Below are 27,860 nucleotides of genomic sequence, written 5' to 3'. Positions count from 1 at the left end.
GGAAATTTGGCTCTTCGGCCTGCTGCTTCTGTGGAGGATTTCTGATTGGACACACCCTCCCTTCAATTTGCAAACATCAGTAAAATCAAAGTAAGGCAAGGGTCACTGCTAGCCCATATGTGCCTGTATCGGTTAACTAATGTCACAGTAATGCTGTGTAACACACTATCCCCAAATTCAGCGGTTTAAAACAATAAGTGAGTCTGTTGGTCAGCTGGGCAAATTTGTGGTCTCAGCTGGGCTCACTCGTGCATCTGTAATCAGCTTCAGGTTGGTTGGCAGCTCTGCTGCTCCTCACTGAGCTCTCTCCACTTCTGAGGGTTGCCAGCTACGTCTGTCTGTTGGACTGGAATGGCTGGAACAGCTGGGGTAACTTGGCTCTTTTGCTCCCTGTGTCTCATCCTCCAGTGGGCTAGCCTGGGCATGTCCTCTTGGTGAAGGCAGAGGAATAAAAGAGCAAGGGGAATGTTGCAAGCACTTTTTCAAGCCTCTGTTAGCATCACATTTGATAACATCCATGGGCTAAAGCAAGACACAGGGCTGAGCCCAAAGACAATGAGTGGGGCAGATTACTCTGCCAGGAGTAGGAGGTTACAGCAAAGTTTTGGGAAGAGGGCTTGGATATAGGAAGGGATAAAGGGTTGAGATCATCAGTGTAATCGAACTACCATAGTACCTTGTGTGACACAGAATAGGTCCATGGCTTGGCAAGTAGGGAACACTTTCATATAAAGAAAAAGCCTCCTTTCTCTGGGAGAGGCCAGCTCCACACCAGGAGGCAAGGCACAGCAAATGGACCAGTTGCTGCCTTGACAGAATGCCTTGTGCAGTGTGCAGCCTGCTCTACTGTAGTTGGCAGCCCTGCCCTAGGGGCCTTCTGGTGCATTCCCTCATTTGACAAACGCTGTTTCAGATGCCTTTCCTGAAGAATTTTCTTTGCTGGATGAGACGGCTGCCTCTAGACAGCGTCCGATTCAGCCTCTGCTCCTTGGTAACAGGTGGGCATTGCCTTCAGCATTGAGAAATCTCGTGAAGAGCTTAACACCATTGCATCCAAGCCGGCTCGTGACCATGTGTTCCGGGTGAATAACTTTGAAGCTCTGAAGACCATTCAGAATCAGCTTCAGGAAAAGATCTTTGCGATCGAGGGTGAGCCAGGGTTCTGTGTTCCTGGAGCAGCTCCAGAGACGGCCCATCACCCCAAAACATTATTCCCCTCTAGAAACTAGAAGCTCCTAACCCTTGGTATTCTCACCCTCAGTATCAACTCTCTCTCCACTTCCTCCAATTTCGGGCTGCTCTGGCCTCACTTGGTCAATTCTGGTTTTTTTTTTTCTGCTTTTTCTCCCCAAATCCCCCCAGTACATAGTTGTGTATTTTTAGTTGTGGGTCCTTCTGGTTGTGGCATGTGGCATGCCACCTCAGCATGGCCTGATGAGCGGTGCCACGTCTGCCCCCAGGATCCAAATCAGTGAAACCCTGGGCTGCCAAAGCAGAGGCCCCTAAAAATCTTTTTTTTTTTTTTTTTGGTCAATTCCTTTGAGACTGGAGGATCTAGACGTTTATCTCTAATTTTGCAAGTCTTGGCTATAGGCTGAAAAATTGGAGGGTAAGGGAGCCAAATCCCACACAGTATTTTTTCAAAAATTTGGCTGTGTAGTCAACATTTGCCTGGTTCACTGCTGTCTCCCAAGTGCTTAGAATAGTGCCTGGTGCAGAGAGGGTGTCAATGAGTGTTTGCTGAAGAAAAGAATTTAAAAATTGAGGGAAAGTTCATTTACAATCTGAATTTATGGCTTCTTTTGAAAAGCTGGAAGATTAGACATCTTGAGGACCACATTCCCACTTGGCAAAAAGTGGCTTTAAAAGGGGCATATGATTTCTAGTTCAACATAGCTCCCATCTGAAACTCTTTTTGTCTGGCCACCATAGCATTTGTGTTTCCAGCCCATTCTAGGCTGTTCTGCTTTCTTTAATGTAGAAAGTTCTCCTCCTCACAGGTACTCAAACAGGAAGTACCAGCTCCTTTGAGCACGAGATGTCTCAGGAAGGCTTCAGTGCTGCTGTCACCTCTGTAAGTGCTCCTTCGTTAAATCGGAGGAGGGGGCGAGAAGAACGGGGAGAAGAGGCACAAGGGTTTGGGGGCTCTTTGTGATAGGCACTTGTTGTGGTATAGCAGTGGTCCCTTCTCCTTTCCTTGTCAATCCTGTTCTTTCTTTCTTTCTTTCTTTTTTTTTTATTGAGTTAATGATAGGTTACAATCTTGTGTGATTTCAGTTGTGCATTAATGTTTGTCATTCGTGTTGTAGGTGCACCACTTCATCCTTTGTGCCCACCCCCCACCCCACCTTTCCCCTGGTATCCACTAAATTGTGCTTAGTCCACATTTTTAAATTCCTCATATGAGTGGAGTCATACACAGATTATCCTTCTGTAGCTGGCTTATTTCACTTAACATAATTCCCTCAAGGTCCATCCATGTTATTGCAAATGGAATGATTTTGTTCTGTTTTGCAGCTGAGTAGTATTCCATTGTATATATGTACCACATCTTCTTTATACATTCGTCTGTTGATGGGCACTTAGGTTGCTTCCATGTCTTGGCTATTGTAAATAATGCTGCAATGAACATTGGGGTACATAGGACTTTTGGGATTGCTGACTTCAAGCTCTTTGGATAAATACCCAGTAGTGGAATGGCTGGATCATATGGTAGTTCTATTTTTAATTTTTTGAGGAATCTCCATACTGTTTTCCATAGTGGCTGCACCAGTTTGCATTCCCACCAGCAGTGTATGAGGGTTCCTTTTTCTCCACAACCTCTCCAACATTTGTTACTATTAGTTTTAGATATTTTTGTCATTCTAATGGGTGTAAGGTGGTATCTTAGTGTAGTTTTGATTTGCATTTCCCTGATGATCAGCGATGATGAGCATCTTTTCATGTGCCTATTGGCCATCCGTATATCTTCTTTGGAGAAATGTCTGTTCATGTCTCCAGCCCATTTTTTTGATTGGGTTGTTTGATTTTTTGTTGTTGAGTTGTGAGAGTTCTTTATATATTATGGATATTAAGCCTTTGTCAGATATATGACTTGCAAATATTTTTTCCCAGTTTAGTGGGTTGTTTTTTTGTTTCAATCCTGTTTTCATTTGCCTTGAAGAAGCTCTTTAGTCTGATGAAGTCCCATTTGTTTATTCTTTCTATTGTTTCCCTTCTCTGAGAAGACATGGTGTCTGAAAATATCCTTTTAATACTGATGTCAAAGAGTGTACTGCCTACGTTTTCTTCTAGAAGCCTTATGGTTTCAGGTCTCACCTTCAGGTCTGTGATCCATTTTGAGTTTATTTTGGTGAATGGTGAAAACGAATGGTCAATTTTCATTCTTTTACATGCGGCTTTCCAGTTTTCCCAGCACCATTTGTTGAAAAGACTTTCTTTTCTCCATTGTATGCCCTCAGCTCCTTTGTCGAAGATAAGCTGTCCATAGATGTGTGGTTTTATTTCTGGGCTTTCAATTCTGTTCCATTGATCTGTGCACCTGTTTTTGTACCAGTACCACGCTGTTTTGATTACTGTAGCTTTGTAGTATGTTTTGAAGTCAGGGATTGTGATGCCTCCGGTTTTGTTCTTTTTTCTCAGGATTGGTTTAGCAATTCGGGGTCTTTTGTTGCCCCATATGAATTTTAGGATTCTTTGTTCTAATTCTGTAAAGAATGTCATTGGGATTCTGATTGGGATGGTGTTGAATCTGTAGATTGCTTTAGGTAGAACGGACATTTTAACTATGTTTATTCTTCCAATCCATGTACATGGAATGTCTTTCCATCTCCTTATGTTGTCATCCAATTCTCTCAGAAAGGCCTTGTAATTTTCATTATATAGGTCCTTCACTTCCTTAGTTAAATTTACCCCAAGGTATTTTATTCTTTTTGTTGCGATTGTGAATGGTATTGTGTTCTTGAGTTCTTTTTCTGTTAGTTCATTATTGGAGTATAGAAATGCTACTGATTTATGCAAATTGATTTTGTACCCTGCAACTTTGCTGTAGTTGTTGATTACTTCTAAGAGTTTTCCAATGGATTCTTTGGGATTTTCTATATATAAGATCATGTTGTCTGCAAACAGCAAGAGTTTCACTTCTTCCCTCCCTATTTGGATTCCTTTTATTCCTTTTTCTTGCCTGATTGCTCTGGCCAGGACCTCCAGTACTATGTTGAATAAGAGTGGTGATAGAGGGCATCCTTGTCTCATTCCTGTTTTCAGGGGGATGGCCTTCAGTTTTTGCCCATTGAGTATGATGTTGGCTATGGGTTTGTCATATATGGCCTTTATCATGTTGAGGTAGTTCCCTTCTATGCCCATTTTGTTCAGAGTTTTTATCATAAATGGCTGTTGGATCTTGTCAAATGCCTTCTCTGCATCTATTGAGATGATCATGTGGTTTTTATTCCTCAGTTTGTTGATGTGGTGTATCACGTTGATTGATTTGCGGATGTTGAACCATCCCTGTGTCCCTGGTATGAATCTCACCTGATCATGATGTATGATCCTTTTGATGAATTGCTGAATTCGGGTTGCCAAAATTTTGTTTAGAATTTTTGCATCTGTGTTCATCAGTGATATTGGCCTGTAGTTCTCTTTTTTCGTGGTGTCCTTGTCGGGTTTTGGTATTAGCGTGATGTTGGCCTCATAGAATGTGTTAGGAAGTGTTCCATCTTCCCTAATTTTTTGGAATAGCTTGAAAAGGATAGGTATTAAATCCTCTCTAAAGTTTGGTAGAATTCCCCAGGGGAGCCATCTGGTCCTGGGGTTTTATTCTTTGGGATGTTTTTGATTGCTGTTTCAATCTCTTTCCTTGTAATTGGTCTGTTCAAATTGTCTGCCTCTTCTTGAGTGAGCTTTGGGAGATTGTAGGAGTCCAAGAATTTATCCATTTCCTCTAGGTTATCCATTCTGTTGGCATAGAGTTTTTCGTAGTATTCTCTTATAATCCGTTGTATTTCTGCAGAGTCTGTTGTTATTTCTCCTTTTTCATTTCTGATTTTGTTTATTTGAGCTTTCTCCCTTTTTTTCTTTGTAAGTCTGGCTAGGGGCTTGTCAATTTTATTTATCTTCTCAAAAAACCAGCTCTTTGTTTCATCGATCCTTTCTACTGCCTTTTTCATTTCAATAGTATTTATTTCTGCTCTGATTTTTATTATTTCTCTCCTTCTGCTGACTTTGGGCTTTATTTGTTCTTTTTTCTCTAGTTCAGTTAGGTGTAGTTTAAGATTGCTTATTTGGGATTTTTCTCGTTTGTTAAGATGTGCCTGTATTGCGATGAATTTTCCTCTTAATACAGCTTTTGCTGTATCCCATATGAGTTGGTATGGCATGCTATCATTTTCATTTGTTTCCAGGTATTTTTTGATTTCTTCTTTAATTTCTTCAATGATCCATTGCTTGTTCAGTAGTGTGTTGTTTAGTCTCCACATCTTTGTGCCTTTCTCGGCTTTTTTGTTGTAATTAATTTCTAGCCTTATAGCATTATGATCGGAGAAGATGCTTGTTATTATTTCAATTTTTTAAAATTTGTAGAGGCTTGCCTTGTTTCTCAACATATGGTCTATCCTTGAGAATGTTCCATGTGCACTTGAGAAGAATGTGTATTCAGCTCTTTTAGGGTGAAGTGATCTATATATGTCTATTAAGTCCAATTGTTTTAGTTTTTCATTTAGCTCCACTATTTCCTTGTTGATTTTCTGTCTGGATGATCTGTCCATTGATGTGAGTGGGGTGTTGAGGTCCCCTACTATTATTGTGTTGTTTTTAACATCTTCCTTTAGGTCTGTTAATAGTTGCTTTATGAATCTTGGTGCTCCTGTGTTGGGTGCATAGATATTTATAAGCGCTATTTCTTCTTGATGAAGTATCCCTTTGATCATTATATATTGTCCCTCTGTGTCTCTCTTTACCTGTCTTATTTTGAAATCTGTTTTGTCTGATATAAGAATTGCAAAACCTGCCTTTTTTTTCTTGCAATTAGCTTGAAGTATTGTCCTCCACCCCTTCACCCTGAGCCTGTGTTTGTCCTTGGGGCTGAGGTGTGTTTCCTGGAGGCAACAAATTGTTGGATCTTGTTCTCCAATCCATTTTGCCACTCTGTGTCTTTTTATTGGAGAGTTCAATCCGTTCACATTGAGAGTGATTATTGATGCATGTGGACTTAATGCTGTCAATCTGTTGCTCATTATCTTGTTTTCCTGCGTTTCTTTTCCTGTGTGCTTTAGCCTACCCATTTAGTACTGCAATTTCTTATGCTGGGTTTCTTAGATTTTTTCGTTATTTATGGTTTGTGACTCTGTTCTGTATTTTATTTTAGTGTCTACCCTGAAGTTTGTATTTAGAATCTCATGTATAATATAGCCTGTTCTCCGGTGGTCTCTTACTTACTTGGCCAATACTTATTTAGACCCTTTGCTCTTCCCCTCCTAAATAATTATTTTTATTTCTTATTCCAACTCGTGTTATGAATTTGTAGTTAGAGTGATAAGATCGTCCTTGCTTTGGTAGTTTCCTTATCTTTACCCTAATGCTATAATTGAATATTTGCTATCCTGTTCTGGTTCTATCCATCGGTCTCCCTAGTCTGTGGATTGTGACCCCTTTCTCCCTTTTTTCTCTTTTCAGGTGTGAGAGCCTTCTTGAGGATTTCTTGTAGTGGAGGGCTTTTAGTTAAAAATTCCCTTAACTTTTGTTTGTCTGGAAAAGATTTAATTTCTCCCTCATATCTGAAGGAAATTCTTGCTGGATAGAGTATTCTTGGCTGAAGATTTTTATCTTTTAAAGCTTTGAATATGTCACTCCATTCTCTCCTAGCTTATAAGGTTTCTGTAGAGAAATCCGCTGAAAGTCTGATAGGGGCTCCTTTATAGGTTATTCTCTTCTTTTTTCTTACTTCCCTGAGTATTCTTTCTTTATCTTTCCTTCTTGCCAATTGTACTACTATGTGCCTTGCAGTAGGTCTTTTTACATTGACAAATCTAGGAGATCTGAAAGCTTCCTCTACACACATTTCTCTGTCAATCCCTAGATTTGGGAAATTCTCTTCAATAATTTCGTTAAGCACACTTTCTGCTCCATTTTCCTTTTCCACATTCTTAGGAATTCCTATGATCCTTAAGTTCTTACTCCTCATTGAATCCACTATCTCTCGGAGATTTTCCTCATTTTTTTAAATTCTTAGTTCTCTTTCTTCCTCTGTCTGGAGCCATTCAGCCTGTCTATCTTCAATTATGTTAATTTGCTCTTCTATGGTGTCTACACGGGCATTCAGGGAATCCGTATTCTGTTTTATCTGGTCCATTGTGTTTTTCATCTCTAGTAATTCTGTTTGGTTCTTCTTTATGATTTCATTCTCTTTTGTGAAGTAACTCCAGAACTCGGCTTGTTTCTCTATCTTTCTCTCTACCTCATTGAGTTTTTTGATTATAGCTGCTCTGAATTCATTATCACTTAGTTTACCTAATTCCAAGTCCTCAGGACTTAATTCTATGTTTTTATTGTTTTCCTTCTGGTCTGGGGCTTTTATAAATTGCTGGATGGTAGAGGAGCGGTTTTTTCGCATGGTGGTAGAATTCAGTTGCAGTTACAGCCTGTCGCCACTAGATGGGGATTGAGAGCCACGTGTTCTGAGCGCTCTGCTTCCGGCAAGATGGCGGCGCCCAGTAGCTTTGCCCGGAGGGAGGGGCTGCTATTCTCCAGCACCGATCTGGATTCAGATCAGTTGTGTTCTCTGGTCTGCCGAGGCCCTGGGTTTATGAGGTCCCTGTGCAAGGAAGCTTCCCCCCCTCCCCCCGTCAGCAGGTTTCCACTGTACCCGTGGCGGGAGTCCTGGACGATCCCCCAGTTGCACGGCCCCTTCCCCGCTCCTTCCCGGACCCACGCAGCAGGATCGCAGACTCTAGGGGAGGGAGCAACTTCTTTCCTACCCATTCCAGTGCCTCCGAGGCCGTCAGCAAGGTTTATGATCTCCGCCTTCTTGGTATTGTAGGTCTCTAACGTGTTGGCATTAGATTTATTCTCTGAAATTCAGTTTTTCCAATCCTTTGTTGTATTTGGGAGGGGAGAGAATCCCGGGTCAGCTCACCCCGCCATTTTGCTCCGCCCCTCCTGTTCTTTTTGTTTTTTCTTTTGAGATATAATTGACATATGACATGATACTAACTTTAGGTATACCACGTAATTGTTCAACATATATGTATATTGTGAAATGATTACACTAAGTCTAGTCTATCTATCACCACACATAGTTACAAATTTCCTTTTCTTGTGATGGGAACTTTTAAGATCTACTCTCTTAGCAACCTTCAAATATACAATACAGTATTATTAATTATAATCACCATGCTGTACATTACATCCTCAAAATTTATTTATAAGTGGAAGTTTGTACCTTTTGATCACTTTCACCCATTTCACCCACCCCCTGACCCCACGTCTGGCAACCCATGAGTCTTTTCTCTGTGAGAACAGATGAGCTTGTTTTTTTTTGTTTTAGATTCCACATATAAGTGAGATCATATGGTAATTGTCTTTCTCTGTCTGACCTATTTCACTTAGCATAATGCCCTCAAAGTCCATCCATGTTGTTGCAAATGGCAGGATTTCCTTCCTCTTTATGCTTGAACAATATTCCATTGTATATATATCTCATATATTGTATAGATTATTATATATATATAAAATATAAATATATATTAAATACATATAAAATATAAATATATATAAAATTATATATACACACAATAGATTATATATATACATATATATACATCTATCTATCTATCACATTTTCTTTTTCCATTCATCCATTGATGGGCACTTAGGTTGTTTCCATGTTTTGGCTATAGTAAATAATGCTGCAATGAACATGGCGTGCACATATTCAAGTTAGTGTTTTTCCTTCCTTTGGACAAATACCCAGAAGTGGAGTTGCTGGATCATATGGTAGTCCTATTCTTAATTTTTTGAGGAACCTCTGTACTATTTTCCCTAGTGGCTATGTCAATTTACATTCCCACCAACAGTGCACAAGTGTTTCCTTTTCTCCATATCCTTGCCAACACTTGTTATTTCTTGTCTTTTTGATAATAGCCATTCTAACATGTGTGAGGTGATCTCTCATTGTGGTTTTGATTTGCATTTCCCTGATGATTACTGAAGTTGAGCACCTTTTCACTTACCTGTTGGCCATCTGTATCTCTTCTTTGGAAAAATGTCTTCACATCCTCTGCCCATTTTTTAATTGCATTGTTTGTTTTTTTGCTCTTGAGCTTTAGGAGTTGTTTATATATTTTGGATATTAACCCCTTATCAGATATATGATTTGCAAATATTTACTCCCATTCCGTAGGTTGCTTTTACATTTTGTTGATGGTTTCGTTGGCCATGCAGAAGCTTTTTAGTTTGATGTAGTTCCACTTATTCATTTTTTCTTTTGATGTCAAATCCAAAAAAATCTTTGCCAAGACCAAAGTCAAGGAGCTTACCACCTATGTTTTCTTCTTGGAGTTTTATGGTTTCAGCTCTTATGGTCAAGCCTTTCATCCATTTTGAATTGATTTTTGTGAGTGGTGTAAGGTAGTGGTCCAGTTTCATTTTATGCATATGGCTCTCCAGTTTTCCCAACATCATTTATTAAAGATACAGTCTTTTCCCTGTTGTATATTCTTGGCTCCTTTGTAATAAATTTATTGATCACATACGTGTAGATTTATTTCTGGGTTCTCTAACTGTTCTATTGATTTATGTGTTTGTTTTTATGCCAATACCATACTGTTTTGTTTACTATAGCTTTGTAATATAGTTTGAAATTAAGATGCTTGATGCCTCCAGCTTTGTTCTTCTTTCCCAAGATTGCTTTGGCTAATTGGGGTCCTTTGTGGTTCCATACAAACTTTAGGATTGTTTGTTCTATTTCTGTGAAAAATAGCATTGGAATTTTGATAGGGATTGAAGCTATAGATTGCTCAATCCTGTTCTATCCTCTTTCCCAGAGTGGTCCTTTGCTGGGCGCTGTGGGGAGCTTTGACTGGGCTGGTGGAGCCTTTCTGCATACATCAAGGGATAAATTCACCTTCATCAACCTAACCATGGTAGATCCGGACATGAAGGATGCTTACTTGGGTAAGTGGAGAGGGAGGGCTACTCTAAGATGGGGTCAGGATGTGGCATAACTCAACTAGTATAGATGTTATTGGCTCTTTCATAGGCCCTTGGGATAGCTTTAAAGACAGAAATTTCAAAATTTCATTTTACTTATGTTAACAAAGAGGAATATAGTGCAGGGCCCAGTTACCCCAATCTACCAGCATGGGGCTGCCCCATTGCCCCTACTCGAAGGATAGGCCTGCTAGAGGGGGCAGGGTCTGTGAGGGAAAGCACTTCTCCTCTTAGATCACCATCTTCAGGTTATGCTGTTGAAGTCGTCTCGCGACGCCAAGTGCAAAACTTCGTTATGGGGGCGCCTCGATATCAGCACACTGGCCTGGTGGCAATGTTCAGACAGAATGCTGGTGCCTGGGAGAACAACGCTTATATCAAGGGCAGCCAGGTGAGTGCAGAACATATGGAGCATGAATGTACAACCAGAGGCACCTGGGGGCCAAGAGATTCTAGAATGAGCATCACCAGGTGCCATGCTTAGCAGGGTTTTGTAAAGGAGCCTTCAGAGGGCTTTGAGATGGAGAGGCGTAGGATCAGCTTTGCATCTGAGAGCATTGTGTCCTCACTTTTCTAACAACAATAAATAACAACATTTGATCTGTACAGAGCTCTCTCTGAGTCTACCTGTACCCAGAGCTGATATTTGACCAGTGCATAACCAGTATAGCCATATTAGTTATTAAAATATTGGAATAATTCCATACCTATTGATGAATAGCTGCTTCCCTGAGATGTCTTCTCCCCACACCATCATGAACTCTGGCCCCTTCCCTACTGTTCTTTGAACTTCTCCATGACCCAGCAACTATGAGGTCAGGTGGGGCACCTCAGGAGACCTCTAGGACCTGCTCCAGCTAAGCCCCTGGTTGGTGCTTGAGCAGTCCCAGTAGTTCAATATTTTGAATATTACCCCTGCAAAAGCAATATGATTGCATCTTATGTGGTATGGAAGGCAAAACTCTAGTTAAAATCATCCTTGCAAATTCCTGAAACGGGACTGCACGCATGATATTGTGCCTGTAGTTTTGTGTGTATTCCTTTAATTTTTATCAGTGGTTCTCTTTGCCCTGCAATTAATGCACCATATGTGGATGAAACCACTTTGCTCTGATACTTGATCAGCTTGTCATAATTCTTTGCCAATAGTCAAATTCTTCATATGGTCTTTCTAAAGGTTTTACCAACACATATTGACCATTAATGGCAACAGTGCCTGGCACATATAAGGGGTGGTATGGGGGACATTGTGTAGGAGAATTCCAAGAAGCCAAGTGTGAATGTGATGCTACATCTCTGTATGTGTGGTCCAGGATCAAATAGGAAAGGCTGGCTGGTCAACTCCTCATCACACACAGGTATCATACATGCAAATTACGATCACAAGTGATAAATACTTAAACTGGGACAGTATAAGTGTTATGAGAGCAAATGAGAGGGGCACCCACAGAAGGGCACTAAGGAAGGCTTCCTGGAAGAAGAGACAGTTAAGGTAGAAGAATTAAAGAAGTGCGGAATGGGGGAAAGAAAAGGGCCAGATGAAGGAGAAAGCATGAGATGGCGTTCAGAGTGTGTGTGTATGGAGGTGGGCGGCGGGGCGCTGTGGGTGGAGGGGTGGGAGAAGACTCTGGGTAGAAGGGTGGGAACAGATTCATCTCAGATCTATCCACTCCTTCCATTTTACTGCCCTCAGCCTAGTCCAGGACATCATCATCTTTCCTGTGAGTCTACCTGTAGCCTCCTTATTGGTCTCCCAAAGTCCCCTGTTACCTCCCTCTAATCCACAGAGGACGGTAAACTTTCTAAATGAGAAACTGTTTGTATCAGTCTTCAGTTTAAGACTCTTTGTTGACTACAAACCAATATCCAATTAAAAATCCTCAACAAAATATTAGCAAATTGAATTCGGCAGTCTATAAAAATGATAATACATTATCACCAAGTGTGGTTTACCCCAGGAATAAGCTTGTTCAACAATGTGGCAGAAACAAGACAAGCTGATTCTAAAATTGATATGCAAATGCAGGGGATCCAGAAAAACCTGGAAAAACAGGAATGAAGTTGGAGGACTCACACTTCCCAATTTCAAAGCTTACTACAAAGTGATGGTAATTAAGACAGTGTGGCACCAGCTTGAGGATATGCCTATAGATCAATGAAATAGAACTGACAGTCCAGAAATAAACCCATACATCTATGGTTAATTGATTTTCAACAAGGGTACCATGTTTATTCAATGGGGAAAAATACTCTTTTCAACAGATGATGCTGGGACAACTCGATATCCACATGCAAAAGAATAAATTTGGACCCCTACCTCATGGTATACAAAAAATTAACTCAAAGTGAATCAAAGACCTAAATGTAAGAACTAAAACTAGAAACACCTTAGAAGGAATCACAGGTGAATTTTTGTCACCTTAGATTTGGCAACGATTTTTTAGACATGGCCCCACAAGCACAAGCCACTAAAGAAAAAAATAGATAAATTGGGCTTCATCAGATTAAAAACTTTTGAGTGTCAAAAGATACTATCAAGAAAATTAAAAGAATGGGAGAAATTATTTACAAATCATATATCTGATAAAGGTCTAGTAGTTAGAATATATAAAGAACTCTTACATCTCAACAATAAAAAGACAAATAACCTAATTTAAAAATGGGCAAAGGATTTGAATAGACATTTCTCCAGAAAAGATATACAAATGGCTAATAGGCAGATGAAAAGATGTTTAACATTAATAGTCATTAGGAAAGTGCAAATCAAAACCACAATAGAGATACCGCTACAATGGCTGTGTAAAAAAAATGAAAAAAATGTTGGTAAGAATATGGAGAAATTGGAACCCTCATACATTGCTGGTGGAAATGTAAAATAATACAACTTTTTGGGAACACAATTTGGCTGTTCCTCAAAAAGTTAAATATGGGTTTACCATGTGATCCAGAAATTCCACTCCTAAGTGTATACCCTCTTGCAAAATGAAAATAAGTATTCAAACAAAAACTTACGCATGAATGTTCATAGCAGCATTATTCATAATAGTCAAAAGGTGGAAAGAACCTAAATGTCCCTCAACTTATGAATAGATAAACAAAATGTGGCTTATCCATACAATTGAATACTATTTAACTGTAAAAAGAATGAAGTGTTGATACGTGCTACAACATGGATAAACCTTGAAAACTTTATGCTCAGTGAAAAGAGCCAGTCACAAAAGGCCACATATTGTATGATTCCATTTATCTGAAATGTCTAGACTAGACAAATCCATAGATCAGAAAGTAGATTAGTGGTTGTCAAGGGATAGAGGGAGGGGGAGAACTGAGTGTGACTGCTGACAGATACAGGATTTCTTTCTGGGGTGACGGAAATGTTCTAGAATTAGCGGTAATGGTTACACAGCATTGTGGATATACCAAAAACCACTAAAGTTTTTGGCGCTGGCCCTGTGGCTGGGTGAAGTTCACTGGCTCCATTTCAGCAGGCCAGGGTTTCCCCGGTTTGGATCCTGGGCGCAGACATGGCACCACTTCTCGGGTCTTGTGAGGCGGCGTCCCACATGGCACAACCAGGGGCACTCACAACCAGAATATACGACTATGTACCAGGGGGAGGGGTGCTTTGGGGAGAAGAAGGAAAAAAAAAAAAAGAAGAAGATTGGCAACAGATGTTAGCTCAGGTGCCAATCCACTAAATTTTATACTTAAAAGTGGTGAATTTTATGTTATGTAAATTTTATCTCAATTTAAAAAAGACATTCTGAAAAAATGATCAACATAATGCATCATAAGAGCAGACTAGAGAAGAAAAAACATAATCTTAATACAGAAAAAGATACAGAAAAAGAATTTGACAAAATACATCCTTTCATGATGTTTAGTTCTCAGCAAACTGGAGACAAAAGAGAACTTCCTCAACCTGAGAAAGAGTATTTACAAAAATATCTACAGCTGGCATAATACTTAAAAGTAAAAGAGAACGCTTTTCTCCTAAAATTGTAAACAAGGCAAGAATATCCACTTTCACCATTTCTATTCAACATCATACTGGAAGACGTAGTCAGTGCAATAAGGCAAGGGAAAAAAAAGCTTACAGAGTAGAAAGGAAAAAATAAAACTGTCTTTATTTGCAGATGACATGATTGTTTGCATGGAAAAGCCCAAAGAATCTACAAAAAAGCTACTATAACTAATGAGTTGTTTCAGTAAGTTCTCAAAATACAAGATCAACACGTAAAAATGAATTGTATTTCTTTTTTTTGGTGAGGAACATTGGCCCTGAGCTAACATCTGTGCCAATCTTATTCTTTTTGCTTGAGGAAGATTGGCCCTGAGCTAACATCTGTGCCAATCTTCCTCTATTTTATATGTGGGACGCTGCCACAGCATGCTTAATGAGTGGTGTGTAAGTCTGCACCCAGGATCTGAACCTGCAAACCCTGGCCCCATCAGTTGTATTTCTATACTAACAATGAACATTTGGAAATTTAAATAAAAAAGCAGTACGATTTACAATAGCACCTAAGACCATGGAATACTGAGGTATAAATCTAACAAAATGTTTACAGTATCTGAATGTTGAAAACTACAAAACACTAATGAGAGAAGTCAAAGACCTAAATAAACAGAGAGGGGCTGACCTAGTGGTGTAGTGGTTAAGTTCTCATGCTCCGCTTTGGGGGCGCCAGTTACAGTAATCAGGACAGTAAGGCATTGGCAGAAGGATAGACATGAAGATCAGTGGAACAGAATAGGCCTGAGATAGACTAACACATATATAGTCAATTGATTTTCAATAAAGGCACAAAGACAATTCTATAGAGTGTTCAATGGTGCTGGAACAATTGGACATCCTTGGTAAAAAAAAATCAAAACCAAACCAAAAGCCCCTACCCATATTTCATACCAAGATCCATAAAGGAAAAATTTATAAGACTTCATCAAAATGGAAAGTTTTGCTCTGTGAAAGAGACTATTAAGAGAATGAAAAGATACATTGCAGACTGGGAGAAAATATTTGCAAATTTTCCTTCTTTTTTTTTTTATTACATATCTGACTAAGGACTTATATCCAGAATATATCAAAACTCAGCAATAAGAAATCAAACAATCCAATTGAAAAATAAGCAAAGTATTTGAACAGATAGTTCATCAACATGTTCCGTGTCATTGATCATTAGGGAAATGCAAATTAAAACCACAATGAGATAGTACTGCACACCTATTAGAATGGTTAACATAAAAAGGGAAATAAACTGACAATATCAAGAACTGGCCGGGGGGAGTAGCAACTAAAACTCTCATGCATTGCTGTAGGAATGGAAAATGGCATGCCTACTTTGGAAAAGTTTGTCAATATCTTAGAAGTTTAACATGCAGTTACCATACCAGCAATCCCACTCCTAGATACTTACCTAGGAAAAATGAAAACAGATGTTCACGTGAAAACTTGTATGTGAATGTTTCTAATGGCTCTGTTCATAATCGCCAAAAACTAGAAACAACCCAATGTCCCCCAACTTGGGGAGGGATAAACAAACTATGGTGCACCCATACAATGGAATACTAATTAGAAATAAAGTGGAATGGATTACTGATACATGCAGCAAGATGGGTGAATCTTAAATGTGTTATTCTAGGTAACAGAAGCCAGACCTGAAAGGCTACGCACTATATAAGTCCATTTATGTAATAGTCTGGAAAAGGCAAAACTATAGGGACAGAAAACAAATGGGTGGTTGTAAGGGGCTGGTAAGAGAGGGAAGAGGTTGACTACGGCGGGGCAGGAGGGAATATTTTGGGGGAAATGAAACTGTTCTGTATTTTCACTGATGAAATGGTGGTTACGTGAAGTGATGGTTACATGAGCTTATGTGTTTATCAAAACTCATGAAACTGAACACTAAAAAGGCTGAATTTTATTGTATGTAAATTATATTCCAATAAACCTAACCTAAAAACAAAAAAAATCCTATTGACTTTAGGATGAAACTTAAATGCCTTTATTGGGCTATCAGTGAGGCCTCCCTCACTGGTGTGTGGGCAGAAATCAGGTTGCAGTGAGTTATGTCTTGATGTCCCCTGCACTCTTCCTTCCTAGAACTTGCCCCAGTTTGAGACTGCTATGAGCATCTCCCTGTTCATCTGTTGCTATTCCCCTGCACTCCACCCTGCTGTGCTGAGAGCCCCAGAAGGCACTGTGTCTCCAATACCCAGCCTCCTGCTCAGCAAATAGCAAGCCCTTATTTGCTGAATGAATGAATAAATGAATGAATGAATGAATGATTAAATGGATGAATCCTATGGATGAATTCTTTATTTTCACTTTGAACGTACTTAAAAAATCTTGTTAAAACGTAGATATTTTTTCTCAATCTCACACAAAAAAATTTCTGTAGCAGTAGTTAGTTTTAATCCAAGCCAGTTGATTCCTTATTAGCCAGGCTACCAACTTTTGTACCCCTCTAAAGACTTCCGATATATTGAAAAGGTACCCTGCCTGCTTTTCCAGGCTTTTCTATCTCTGTTTTCCAAGCCAACTTCTTTGCTATCTCAGTCATCTCCCTGTAGCACCATTTGGGGTAAATCCTCACCCACTGCCTATCAACTCTATAATATGCTCCTTTAGCTGGCAGCACATTCAAATGAGAATTTATCGTGAATCATATAAAGTGTCACACCTACTTCAAAGGGCTTTCCCCAGCAGGCATAATTTTTCTTCATAAAAGGAAAGCCCCCGCACTCTGCTTTAGGTGGGAAGAGGTATGTAATCTTGGTCTCTTCTCTTTCAGATCGGCTCCTACTTTGGGGCCTCCCTGTGCTCTGTGGATGTGGACAGAGATGGCAGCTCTGACCTGGTCCTCATTGGGGCTCCCCATTACTATGAGCAGACCCGGGGGGGCCAGGTGTCTGTGTGCCCCTTGCCCCGGGGGGTGAGTGGCTGATGAGACCTAGGCTGGGTGGGGCCTGGGTGTGGGGTGGAGGGGTTACCTGGGTTGGGGTCTCACACTGTTTTTGTGCTGCAGAGGGCTAAGTGGCAGTGTAAGTCTGTTCTCCGTGGGGAGCAGGGCCACCCCTGGGGCGGCTTTGGGGCAGCCCTGACAGTACTCGGGGATGTGAATGGGGACAAGCTGATGGACGTGGCCATCGGGGCCCCCGGAGAGCAGGAGAACCAGGGTGCTGTCTACCTATTTCATGGAACCTCAGGACTGGGCATCAGCCCCTCCCACAGCCAGGTGAGGCTCGGTCACTGTCCCCATCACAACAGTGGCCTCTGCTGCTCTTTGCCTTCTAATTCAACATTCCCACAGCTGCCAGATCAGTTCTCCCAGTACTCCTTTTTAGAACCTTCAAAAATAATCAGATACTTCACAGAAACCTCAAAGAATCCTCAATTCTAGATTAATTTTTACCATAACTATAGGAGGTGCATGGGGCATCATCACCCCGCTTTACTGCTAGGAGATGAGGACTCAGAGGTGGTAAATGGCAAGCTGGAAGTGTTGGGATGTAGGCTTTCCTTTCTTCTGAATCTCAGTCTTGGTAGGGTGACCAAGACTCCTGGTTTGCTCAGATGTGTCCTGGTTTTAGCATTGAAAGTCTAATCCCAGGAAACTCCTATGGTTGGTCACTCTACCAGGGGTGTCTATGCACACACGCGCACACACACACACACACGCACACACACGTGCGCGCGCGCATACCACAGACTTTGGAATTAAAAACAAATGCAAAAAGGATCATGGTATCCTATTGTTCTACTGTTCGCATTTTTTGCTTGTTTTTTCCCTGCGATTAGGGCTGGAGGTGGTCAGCGTTTGGAGAAGCAAACAAGCTATGGATCTCCCAACTACCACATTATACATAATTTCAAAACAAAGCTTCCTCCCAACAGGATACAATAAATTTTTCTCTAAAAAATTTGAGGTATGATGTACATACAGTAAACGCAGAAATCTTAAGTGATTAATTTTCACATATCTGTGAACCTGAGTAAGCACCACTCAGATTAAGATACAGCACATTTCCAGGACCCCAGGCTTCCTCATCCTTCCTTTCAGTTGATGATGTCACTTAAAAAAATTGTGGTAAAATATACATGACATAAAATTTACCATCTTAGCCAATTTTTAAGTGTACACATCAGCGGCATTAAGTGCATGGCAAAATCACTTTTAAAATTTCTTTCTAATTTATTATTGGGTTGTTATTCTTTCAGTGTTACTCTTGCACATAGATTAAAGAGTCAAACTAGTTCTTAAAGGCTCCTTAGGAAAAACAACAATTTCCCTCCCACACCGGGTTTCCGTTTCATGCCCCCTTCTCTTGGGGAATCCACTTTCACTTCTTTCAGTGGTTCTCCGTACTGCCCAATGACAGGAGTATTTGCTGCTCCTTGATTTTTGTTTTAGTGTTGACTTCCCACCACAGGGGGTGAGGACTGCACTCTCTCTCAGACCCCTCTTGCCACATATTCATGTACCTTCCGCCCTAACCCCCTCTCCTTATATTTACATGATAATTTTGGTTAGATCAATATTCGATATTTGCATTATCCTGATCATGTAAATGAATTCAGCTGAGTCAAAGAGGACACTATGTCACTTCTTTCCTGTAAAACTTTTTGTTTTCCCTGGAAAACTCAGGTAATTAATGGAAACTTTGGGTGTCATCTCGAAGCCGTGGTCCACAGCTGAATAGTTGCCCTAATTCCATGAGAAACTGTGGGAGATGAGACTTGACTTGAGCCCAGAGAACATCTCTTTGGTTCACCCTGGATGACTGAGTTACACACTTCCCTATTCTTTTCCATTCCCTTTCTCCCTTCTTCTTTTCTACCCTTAGCGGATTGCAGGCTCTCAGCTCTTGCCCAGGCTCCAGTATTTTGGTCAGTCATTGAGCGGGGGCCGGGACCTCACAATGGACGGACTTGTGGACCTGGCTGTAGGGGCCCAGGGGCATGTGCTGCTGCTCAGGTGAGAACCTCCTTTGGAGCGCACCAGATACCTTCCCTTCAAGGAGCGGCTTTGCCATCTGAAGGTCCCTGATGGCCCTCTGGTGTCCCTATAGGTCCCAGCCAGTGCTGAGAGTTGAGGTGACCATGGCGTTCACACCAGGGGAAGTGGCAAGGAATATATTTGATTGTCGTGATCAGGTTGTGAGAAACCAGACTGCTGGGGAGGTCAGAGTCTGCCTCCGTGTCCGCAAGAGCACACCGGACCGGCTGAGAGAAGGTGAGGCTTGTGGGTAAGTCTCAAGAGGTTAAATGACTGCAGATGTTGATGGGTGGCCCAGCCCAGTCTTCCCAGCCTTCTGGCAGTAGAGAGCAAAGTTCTCACAAGCTCTGACAGCCTTCTCCAAGTTTGGCTGGAGTGAGCAGGAGATTCCCCTGCTGGGTGGGGAGGCCCAGCAAACTCCAGCAAGGAAGTGAGCATGTGGCACCCCCTGACTTTCTCAGGTCTCCAGAGAACCAGGGGCTCCACACCTGTGAACTAACCAGGATTTTTTTTTAACTGAGAAAAACTCGTTTAAAGGGGTGGTTGAGTTGATGAAGCTAAACACAAATTCACAAAGCATACAGACATGCATTTCATTACAACTAACCTGACTTCCTCCCTTGTCTCTGTTCTTAAAGAGTGGCATTGTGATTGGGGTGTGGGAATAGTAATGGTGGTCCTAGAGAGAAACAGGGTGTGGGGGAAAATTAGGTTTCTAGCAGTAATCTTACTGGGCTGAGGAGACAGCAGTTAGAGTTTGGGGCAGCCAGCATGACTAGAAATTGAAAGCAAAGTCTTGGAGAATAGACAATTGCAGAGAAGGTGCCCCAAAATCTACGTAGAAATTCCTCTCAAGTCATTGGCTGACTCCTAAGTGCTGCATTTCCAGAGCAATACTCCAAGAAAGTCAGTAGAAGACAGCAACTGGAGAGTGAAAGAGCTGAGCAGAAATTCAGCAGCTTCCCAGTGCTGGGGAAACAGAGATTTGAGGAGAGTTTTGATAAACACCTTGGTCTTTCCATTTGACAATGTCCATTGAGACCAGCAACAAAGAAAACAATAGACAATAGAATTAGACCCATAGGTGATTCAGAAATGAGAGTTATCAGACAGGAATTTTAAAAAGAACTATAATTAATAGCTTCAAGAAAAAAAGAGGAAATAATGGAGAACTTCAGACAAGACCTAGAATTCATAAAGTAGAGTCAAATGGAAACTCTAGCACTGAAAACTACACTGAATGAAATTAAGAATTCAATAGATAGATTTAATAGCAGTTTAGAAGCAGAACAGAGAATTAGGGAACCGGAAAGTGAAGCAATTGAAAGTAGCCAGATAAACTCACAGAGAGAAAAAAGAATGAAAAATACAGAAAAAAATCACAAGAAACGTATGGGATATGGTGAAAGAGCTATAACCATGTAATTGGAATTCCAAAATGAAGAGAGAGAGAGAATTAGAAAGAAGCAACAGTTAAATAAATAGTGGTAAAGAATTTTCCAAAACTGATGAAAGATATCAAGGCTCTCGACCAAATCAAAGCAGGATAAATATAAAGGAAACCAAACCATACTACAGCATATTATACCAGTGTACACAACAGTTTACTTTGCACCATATGCTTAATTTTATACACTTAATTATACTTAATTTTCTAATATGTAACAGAATAACTACCATTTATTTCTTGAGCTCTTACTATGTGGCAGGCACTATGCTAAATGCTTCATAGGCACTGTTTCATTTCATTTTCACCACTGGGAAGGAACAGTTATTATCTTCAATTTAAAAATAAGGAATTGAGGCTCAAAGAGGTCAGATAACATGCCAAAAGTCCTACAGCTAGGAAGCAGAGTAGCTGGGCCTCAAACTCCTGTCCATTTGACTCCAAAGCTGGGCTCCTCACCACCATGCTGCCCTGCCCCTTCAGGAGAGATCCAGAGCATTGTCACATATGACCTGGCTCTGGACCCAAATCGCTTACTACGCCGGGCCGTCTTTGATGAGACAAAGAACAGCACATGCAGACAGATACAGAACTTGGGGCTGAATCAGGAATGTAAGACTCTGAAGCTACTGTTACCGGTGAGCAGGCAGTGACCACACCCCTGGGTCTTCTAAGCATGGGGTGGGCTTGGGGAGATGAGGAGGGCAGACCCCAAATCCTCCTTATCTCTCAGAAATGTGGACAGGATTCAGTGGCCCCCATCGTCCTGCGGCTCAACTTCTCTCTGGTGGGGAAGCCCTCGTCCTCTTTTGGGAACCTCCGGCCAGTGCTGGCTGTGGATGCTCAGAGACTCTTCACAGCCTTGGTGAGTCCTGGAGTTGCGGTCCTGCAGGGGCATGGAAAGGACCAGAGGCCAAGATTGTTGAAGCTCATTTTATTTCATTTCACATAATTTTATTTCAATGTTCTATTTTGTTGTTTCATTTCACATCATTTCATTATTTCCTTTCCTTTCATTTCATTGTATTCTATTTTTTGCAGTTTCCCTTTGAGAAGAATTGTGGCAGTGATGGCATCTGCGAGGATGACCTCAGCATCACCTTGAGTTTTATGAGGTGAGTTTCTTTTTTCATTGCTTCCTCCAAACCCACACCACCGCATGGTGCTCTGTTCTTCTCCTGGCTCTCAAGAGAGCCGGCACAGAACAGCTGCTTCAGAGGTATTTGTGTAGCTGCCCCAGCCATTGTCTTCTCTGTCCAGGTGTCCACACCTCCTTCCCACCAGAGCAGACTTGCCACAGGGAAGCCCTCAGCACCTCATGACCTGTCTTGTTCCTTCTACAGCCTGAACACTCTGGTGGTGGGCGGTCCCCGGGAATTCAATGTGACAGTGACTGTGAAAAACCAGGGTGAGGACTCGTACAACACTCAGGTCACCTTCTTCTACCCGCCTGGCTTGTCCTATCGGATGTTGTCAAGGGACCAGGTAGCCAAAAGCTTCTTAGGCTCTGTTTGACCTTGCTTTCCCCGTCCCCGTGGCTGCTAGTTGACATCATCCCCTCTGCCTCCCTTCTTCTCCAGGAGCAGTACTCACAGCGCTGTGCTTGTAACTCCACTGAAGAGCCTGGAGCCTTGAAGAGCTGCACCTGCAACATAAGCCGGCCCATCTTCCCAGAGAACTCTGAGGTCAGGCTGCTCCTTCTTGCCTCCTCTCCTTTGTCTTCTGAATTCTTCTCTTCTCCTTTTTTCAAAGTAAAGTTTCCTTTTTTTGAAAAACAGCTTTGTTGAGATATAATTCAGGTACCACACAATTCACCATTTAAAGTGTACAATTCAGTGGCTTTTAGTATGTTCACAGGGTTGTGCGTCCATCACCATGGTCAAGTTTAGAACATTTTATTACCCCAAGAAAAGACACTGCTCCCCTTAACCATCAGCCCCAGTCCTCCCATCTCTCCCAGCCCTAGGCAACCGCTTTCTGTCTCTAGATTTGCCCATTCTGGACATTTCATATAAATGGAATCATATAGTAGATGGTCCTTTGTGATTCTTTCACTTAGCATAATGTTTTCAAGGATCATCCATGTTGCAGCACGTTTCAGTACTTCATTCCTTTTTACTGCTGAGTGATATTCTGTTGTATGGATGCACTGTATTTTAATATCCGTTCTTGAACTGATAGACATTTGGGTTGTTTTTTCTCTCCCATTCTTGTCCTTTCTCCATCTCCAGGTCACCTTTAATATCACATTTGTCATGAACTCTACTGCTTCATTTGGAAACAGATTACTCCTCAAGGCCAAGGTGACCAGGTGCGCTGTGCCTGGCCTCTCTCAGGCATCCTCCCCTTTGAGGCCCCAACCCCCTGCCCAGAGTGCGCCATTGCCCTCTCCCCACTGGTTCTCCCTTCAGCTCCTTCCTTCCTTCCTTCATTCAACAAACACTGACTGAGCACCCACCATGTACTGGGCATTGTGCCCAGTGCCTGTGGGACAGCGATGGACAGGACAGCCGTGGTTGCTGCCCTCACAGACGTTATAATTTAGTGTCAAAGACAGACAGAGAAGCTGGCAATTACAATAGAGTAAGAAATTAGCTATGTCCAGTGTTCTTGGGAGCTTGGTATTCAGAGAAGATTCCTGAAGAAGATATATTTAGGCTGTGAGTTAGCCAAGCAAAGGCATGAATTGAGGGTGGGCATGAAGACAGGAAGAAGGAAGTGTGTTCCAAGCAAAGCCTGGAGACTGGAAGATCAGGCTGTTTCATTGTGGCCTAAGCACATAATGCAGGATTTAGGGCCGTGTCATGAAATGACTGATGGGTGCTATGAGGAAATTTGCAGTTTAACCGGAAGTGATCACATTTACATGCTAGAAAGATCACTCTCCAAGAGGGCTGGGGGTCGGGGAGGGAGTAGTTTTGGATTCAGAGGCCAGTGAGAAGAAGCACTGTGGACGTCCAGGTGAGTAGGGATGGGCCGGGGCTGGGGACAGGAGGGAGGAGAGAACAGTGTTACTTAGGACGCGGAGAGGACGGGACTTGGTGGTTGGTTGGAGGTGGAGGGTGAGGGGAAGGAGAAGGAAAGGCTGATCTCAGTTCTCAAGAGCTGGCCTGAGCTCTCTGTTTCCCTTCAGTGAGAACAATATGCCTCAGACCAACAAAACTCAATTCCAGCTGGAGCTGCCCGTGAAATATGCTGTCTACATGGTGGTCACCAGGTGCTGCCTTCTAGGGCTTTGGCTTTGCCTTCACCACTGACTGGACATGGCCTGTTGTGTATCTGTGTGTGTGAGTCTGTGCACATGTGTGCCTATGTGTGTGTCTGAGGATATGTGCACGTGTGTGTGGCCCAAGTGCACACAGTGTATCCAACACACATGGCCCTGCACACCGTCACCCTTGCACCCTCTCAGGGCTGCATTATGCATGTGCCTGTTCACCCCTTACACGCTTAGCCCAAGACCCCCTCCCAGGACACTCCTGATGCTCTGTCACCTCCTGCCCCTTCTTCTTTCTCTCATCAGCGGTGAGGCCTCCACCAAATATCTCAACTTCACAGCTTCAGAGAAGACCAGCCGCATTATAAAGCATGAGTATCAGGTGGGGAGCTGAGAAGGAGGCCGGGGAGGGAAATCAATGTGATGGGAATGCAGAAATAATGATAGGAAACATGCATCAGATGCCTCCGATGTGCCAGGCTCTGTTCCAAGCTCATGCTCACTGTCTACACACCAAGCATGCACATATGTATGTGTGTACACACATGTACATAATTGACTCATTTTATCATCGTACTGACTATGATGGAGGCACTCTCTTTAGCCCCAGTTTGCAGATGAAGAAACTGGGGTTTGGAGAGGTTAGCAGAACATGGCCACGGTCTCACCACTAGTAGGTGGAGGAGCCACTACTGAGGACTGGCCTGTCCGGCTCTTGAATGTGTGTTTAACCACTACACTCTCCTGCCTCCCAGAAAATGTCGCGAGGCAGGACACTTGGGCGTGTGAGGCCTTCCTCAGGGGTACTGGGCTGTCGGGAGTGAGCAGGCTGATTCTAGTAGCTGGTGGGGACAGAAAGGCCAGAGCCCTCACAGCCGCCTTCCCTCCCTCTCCATGCAGTTCAAAAACCTGGGGCAGAGGACCCCCCCCATCAGTGTGGTCTTCTGGGTCCCCATCCGGCTGAACCAGTCGGCTGTGTGGGACCACCCCCAGGTTACCTTCTCCCAGGTAAGCCAAGCTGGGCCTAAGGGGCGGGGCCCACTCCTCCCTCCACAGCCCTGGCTTTTCTAAAATCTGTTTCCTTTGTTGGATTTTGGAGCCATATCTGACCTCTCCTGGACCTGGGCCATCTCGCCCTCCTCGAGGGTGGATCCAGGAGCCCTCACTTCTCTCTCTTCTCACAGTGAAACTCTTTCCTCAGGAGCTCTCCAGGACATGCCACACCAAGGAGAGGGTCCCTCCGCTCTCTGACTTCCTGGTGGAGCTTAAAAAGACCCCAGTGCTGGTGAGAATAAGCCTAACCCCAGCCCTGGGGCCACACGAAGACTCAGTGCCGTCCCCTTGTTGGGGCCCTGTACTGTCTTTTAGCTGAATGAGTTGAGTGCACGGGACGTTTTCTGCATCGAGCTTTCTTAGTTATCTCTCTCCTCTCCTCCCTTCCTCAGAACTGCTCCATTGCTGTCTGCCAGAGAATCCAGTGTGACATCCCATCCTTTGGCATCCAGCAAGAATTCAACGTCGCCCTCGAAGGCAACCTCTCGTTTGGCTGGTATAGCAAGGTACGTGGGGGCCTGAGGCTCAGCTGGACACACTTGTGATACTTCAGGGGGCCCATGGGTCCAGCTCCCATCCTGCCTCTCCCGCAGGCTTTGCAGAACTACCTTCAGATTGTGAGCACAGCGGAGATCTTGTTTAATGATTCGATATTCACCCTGCTTCCAGGACAGGAGGCATTTGTGAGGGCTCAGGTATGTGTCTCAGACACAGAGGGACTATTGGAGGGAGAAGGGGAGGCTGGGCTTGTGGAGATCTCTGGGTAAAGAGATAGAGAGAGAGAGAGAGGTGGGGAGGAAGAGTGAGGGCTGAGGTTGGAGACATAGGGAGGGGTAAGTTATTGGGTTCAGGGAGTGCACAAGGTCTGACTGGGGAACTCCCAGAAATCCAAAGTCCATCTCCTCTGATGCCCCACCCCCAGACGGATACCAAAGTGGAGCTGTATGAAATGCATGACCCTGTACCCCTTATCGTGGGCAGCTCAGTGGGGGGGCTGGTGCTCCTGGCTCTCATCACTGCCGGACTGTACAAGGTATTCCCATGTGGCCTTCTTCTTGCTCGCTCCCCTCCCTACTCACTGCTTCTCGCTCTGCTGCTCATTACTGGGTTTGACTCCCAGTGTTGACAGCTGTGTGGCCTGGGGCAAGTCACAGAGCTTCAGCTGTAAAATGAGAATATAAGTACAGGCATGTGCCGCATACAGTGTTTCAGTCAATGAAGGGTCACATGTACGATGGGTGGTCGCATAAGATTGGTACCAAATAGCGTAGGTGTGTAGTAGGCTATACCCTCTAGGTCTGTGTAAGTGCACTCTATGATGTCCACACAACAGTGAAATCACCTAACAATGCATTTCTCAGAATGTATCCCCGTCATTAAGCAGCATATGACTGTACCCGTTTTGTGAAGGTAATTGGGTTAATATATGTAAAACACTTAGAATGGTCTCTGGTACAGAGTGACCACTATATAAGGAGTAGTTTTTCTTCTTATTGTTACATTTTGTATTTCTTTCCTGGCCCCAATATTGATGCCATCTCCCTCTCTGCCCCACTTTTCCCAGGTATCTTCTACATTCTGCCACATTACTCTTTGTATCTCTTGGTCCCTCTGTCTCCCCTCCTGGTCTGCATGGCCTTCACCCCCGCCCCCAACCTGCCACCAGCTTTGGTGGCCCTTACTCCTCTGTTTCTGCCCCCACAGCTTGGCTTCTTCAAACGGCAGTACAAGGACATGATGAATGAAGCTGCACCACCCCAGTAACGGCTCCTTCCCCACTGAGTGGCCTCTCCTGCAACAAGCAGGACTTTGGTTAGATCAACATGCAGGTCCCCAGCCTGCTGGACAGACACGTCCATTAGGAGAGTGGGATGGTGATGTCTCAGGAAAGACCTGCTTGGTTTTCCATTCATGTGTGTGTGTACAAGTGTGTGCGTGAGTGTGTGTGAGTTGTGTGTGTGACTCAGATGTCTCTTGCACAGAGACAACCTCTCAGGCAGAAGGGAATTGCTTGGGCTTCCTTGTGTGTGGGTGAAGGTGCCGTTGGGCCTTCCTCTGGGACAGAGGTCACCGCAGCTCTTGTGGGTGAGCATAAAGGGAAATGCAACAGATTCTCCCCCTGCTGGAGGCAGCGAGACTTCCTTTTGTGGGTGAGCACGCAGACCTGCGGGAGCCTGTGTACCTGGGACTGAGACCACATGGAGGAACTGTGGTGGAACCAGGATGTAGTCAGATAACAGGAGCCTGTCCAACTCATTCCACACTAGAGCTAAATATGTACAATGAGCAATGATGTACTCCCTTTATCCATTTATTTATTATTTTAATGTTACTTTTATTTTTGAACAGATAAACCTGTCATAGTATAAAAATCGAAGATGTGCAGGGGCGTGTGGTGAAAAGTCTCCCTTTCCTCCTGGTCCCCCCAGCCGTTCAAGTCCCTCCTGAAGGGCAGTCAAGATTATGTGTTTTCGGGTCACACACACAAACTTTTTTACGCAAATCGTAGCATATGTCATTTATACTGTTCTGCATCTTGCTTTTTTGGTTAATATAGTCCAGACATTGTTTCATATCAAGACTTAAAATACCTTTTCATTCTTTTATACAGCTGCATAGTATTCCACTGTGTGGGTGGATCATAATGCATTTAACCAGTCTCCTTTCGATATATTATGTTCAACCTCTCACAAATACAAACAATGGTGAATAAATAAATTGAGTATATGTCATTTTCGCATATGTGTAAGGATAATTTATAGGTTATATTCCCAGAGGTTTAGGTTCTCCCAGATGCAAAGCCAAGATACGAATTTGAGTGAAATATATTTAAGAGTGGTCTCAGGAAATACCAATAGGCAAGGGACGTGAGCTGGAGAAGGGAAGGGGGTGTTATCAACAGAGGCACCACTGTGAGCCCCTGGAGGGTAACCCCACT

General features: G+C 42.9%; 1 protein-coding gene across 2 annotated transcripts in view; it reads left to right on the top strand.

Annotated features, from left to right (window-relative positions):
- The window catches only part of ITGAM (integrin subunit alpha M), a 38,129-nt gene extending 10,475 nt beyond the window's left edge, over nt 1-27,654 (top strand). For both annotated transcript variants that reach the window (XM_005598740.4, XM_005598739.4), the window contains exons 9-30: nt 999-1,149; nt 2,001-2,074; nt 10,041-10,170; nt 10,455-10,597; nt 17,001-17,141; nt 17,235-17,444; nt 19,054-19,184; nt 19,279-19,442; nt 21,136-21,290; nt 21,386-21,517; nt 21,694-21,767; nt 21,996-22,137; nt 22,233-22,337; nt 22,884-22,963; nt 23,786-23,869; nt 24,176-24,251; nt 24,770-24,877; nt 25,071-25,154; nt 25,315-25,428; nt 25,516-25,617; nt 25,845-25,955; nt 26,627-27,654. In XM_005598740.4, the coding sequence (XP_005598797.2) occupies nt 999-1,149; nt 2,001-2,074; nt 10,041-10,170; nt 10,455-10,597; nt 17,001-17,141; nt 17,235-17,444; nt 19,054-19,184; nt 19,279-19,442; nt 21,136-21,290; nt 21,386-21,517; nt 21,694-21,767; nt 21,996-22,137; nt 22,233-22,337; nt 22,884-22,963; nt 23,786-23,869; nt 24,176-24,251; nt 24,770-24,877; nt 25,071-25,154; nt 25,315-25,428; nt 25,516-25,617; nt 25,845-25,955; nt 26,627-26,686 (2,571 nt within the window). In that variant the 3' untranslated portion in view covers nt 26,687-27,654. The remainder of the gene's footprint in view (nt 1-998; nt 1,150-2,000; nt 2,075-10,040; nt 10,171-10,454; nt 10,598-17,000; nt 17,142-17,234; nt 17,445-19,053; nt 19,185-19,278; nt 19,443-21,135; nt 21,291-21,385; nt 21,518-21,693; nt 21,768-21,995; nt 22,138-22,232; nt 22,338-22,883; nt 22,964-23,785; nt 23,870-24,175; nt 24,252-24,769; nt 24,878-25,070; nt 25,155-25,314; nt 25,429-25,515; nt 25,618-25,844; nt 25,956-26,626) is intronic.
- Nucleotides 27,655-27,860: the final 206 nt, after the last annotated feature.

Source organism: Equus caballus, chromosome 13, assembly GCF_041296265.1.
Source record: "Equus caballus isolate H_3958 breed thoroughbred chromosome 13, TB-T2T, whole genome shotgun sequence".
NCBI lineage: Eukaryota > Metazoa > Chordata > Mammalia > Perissodactyla > Equidae > Equus > Equus caballus.
The sequence above is the reverse complement of the archived record's forward strand: the minus strand, read 5'-3'. Positions and strand labels throughout refer to the sequence as shown.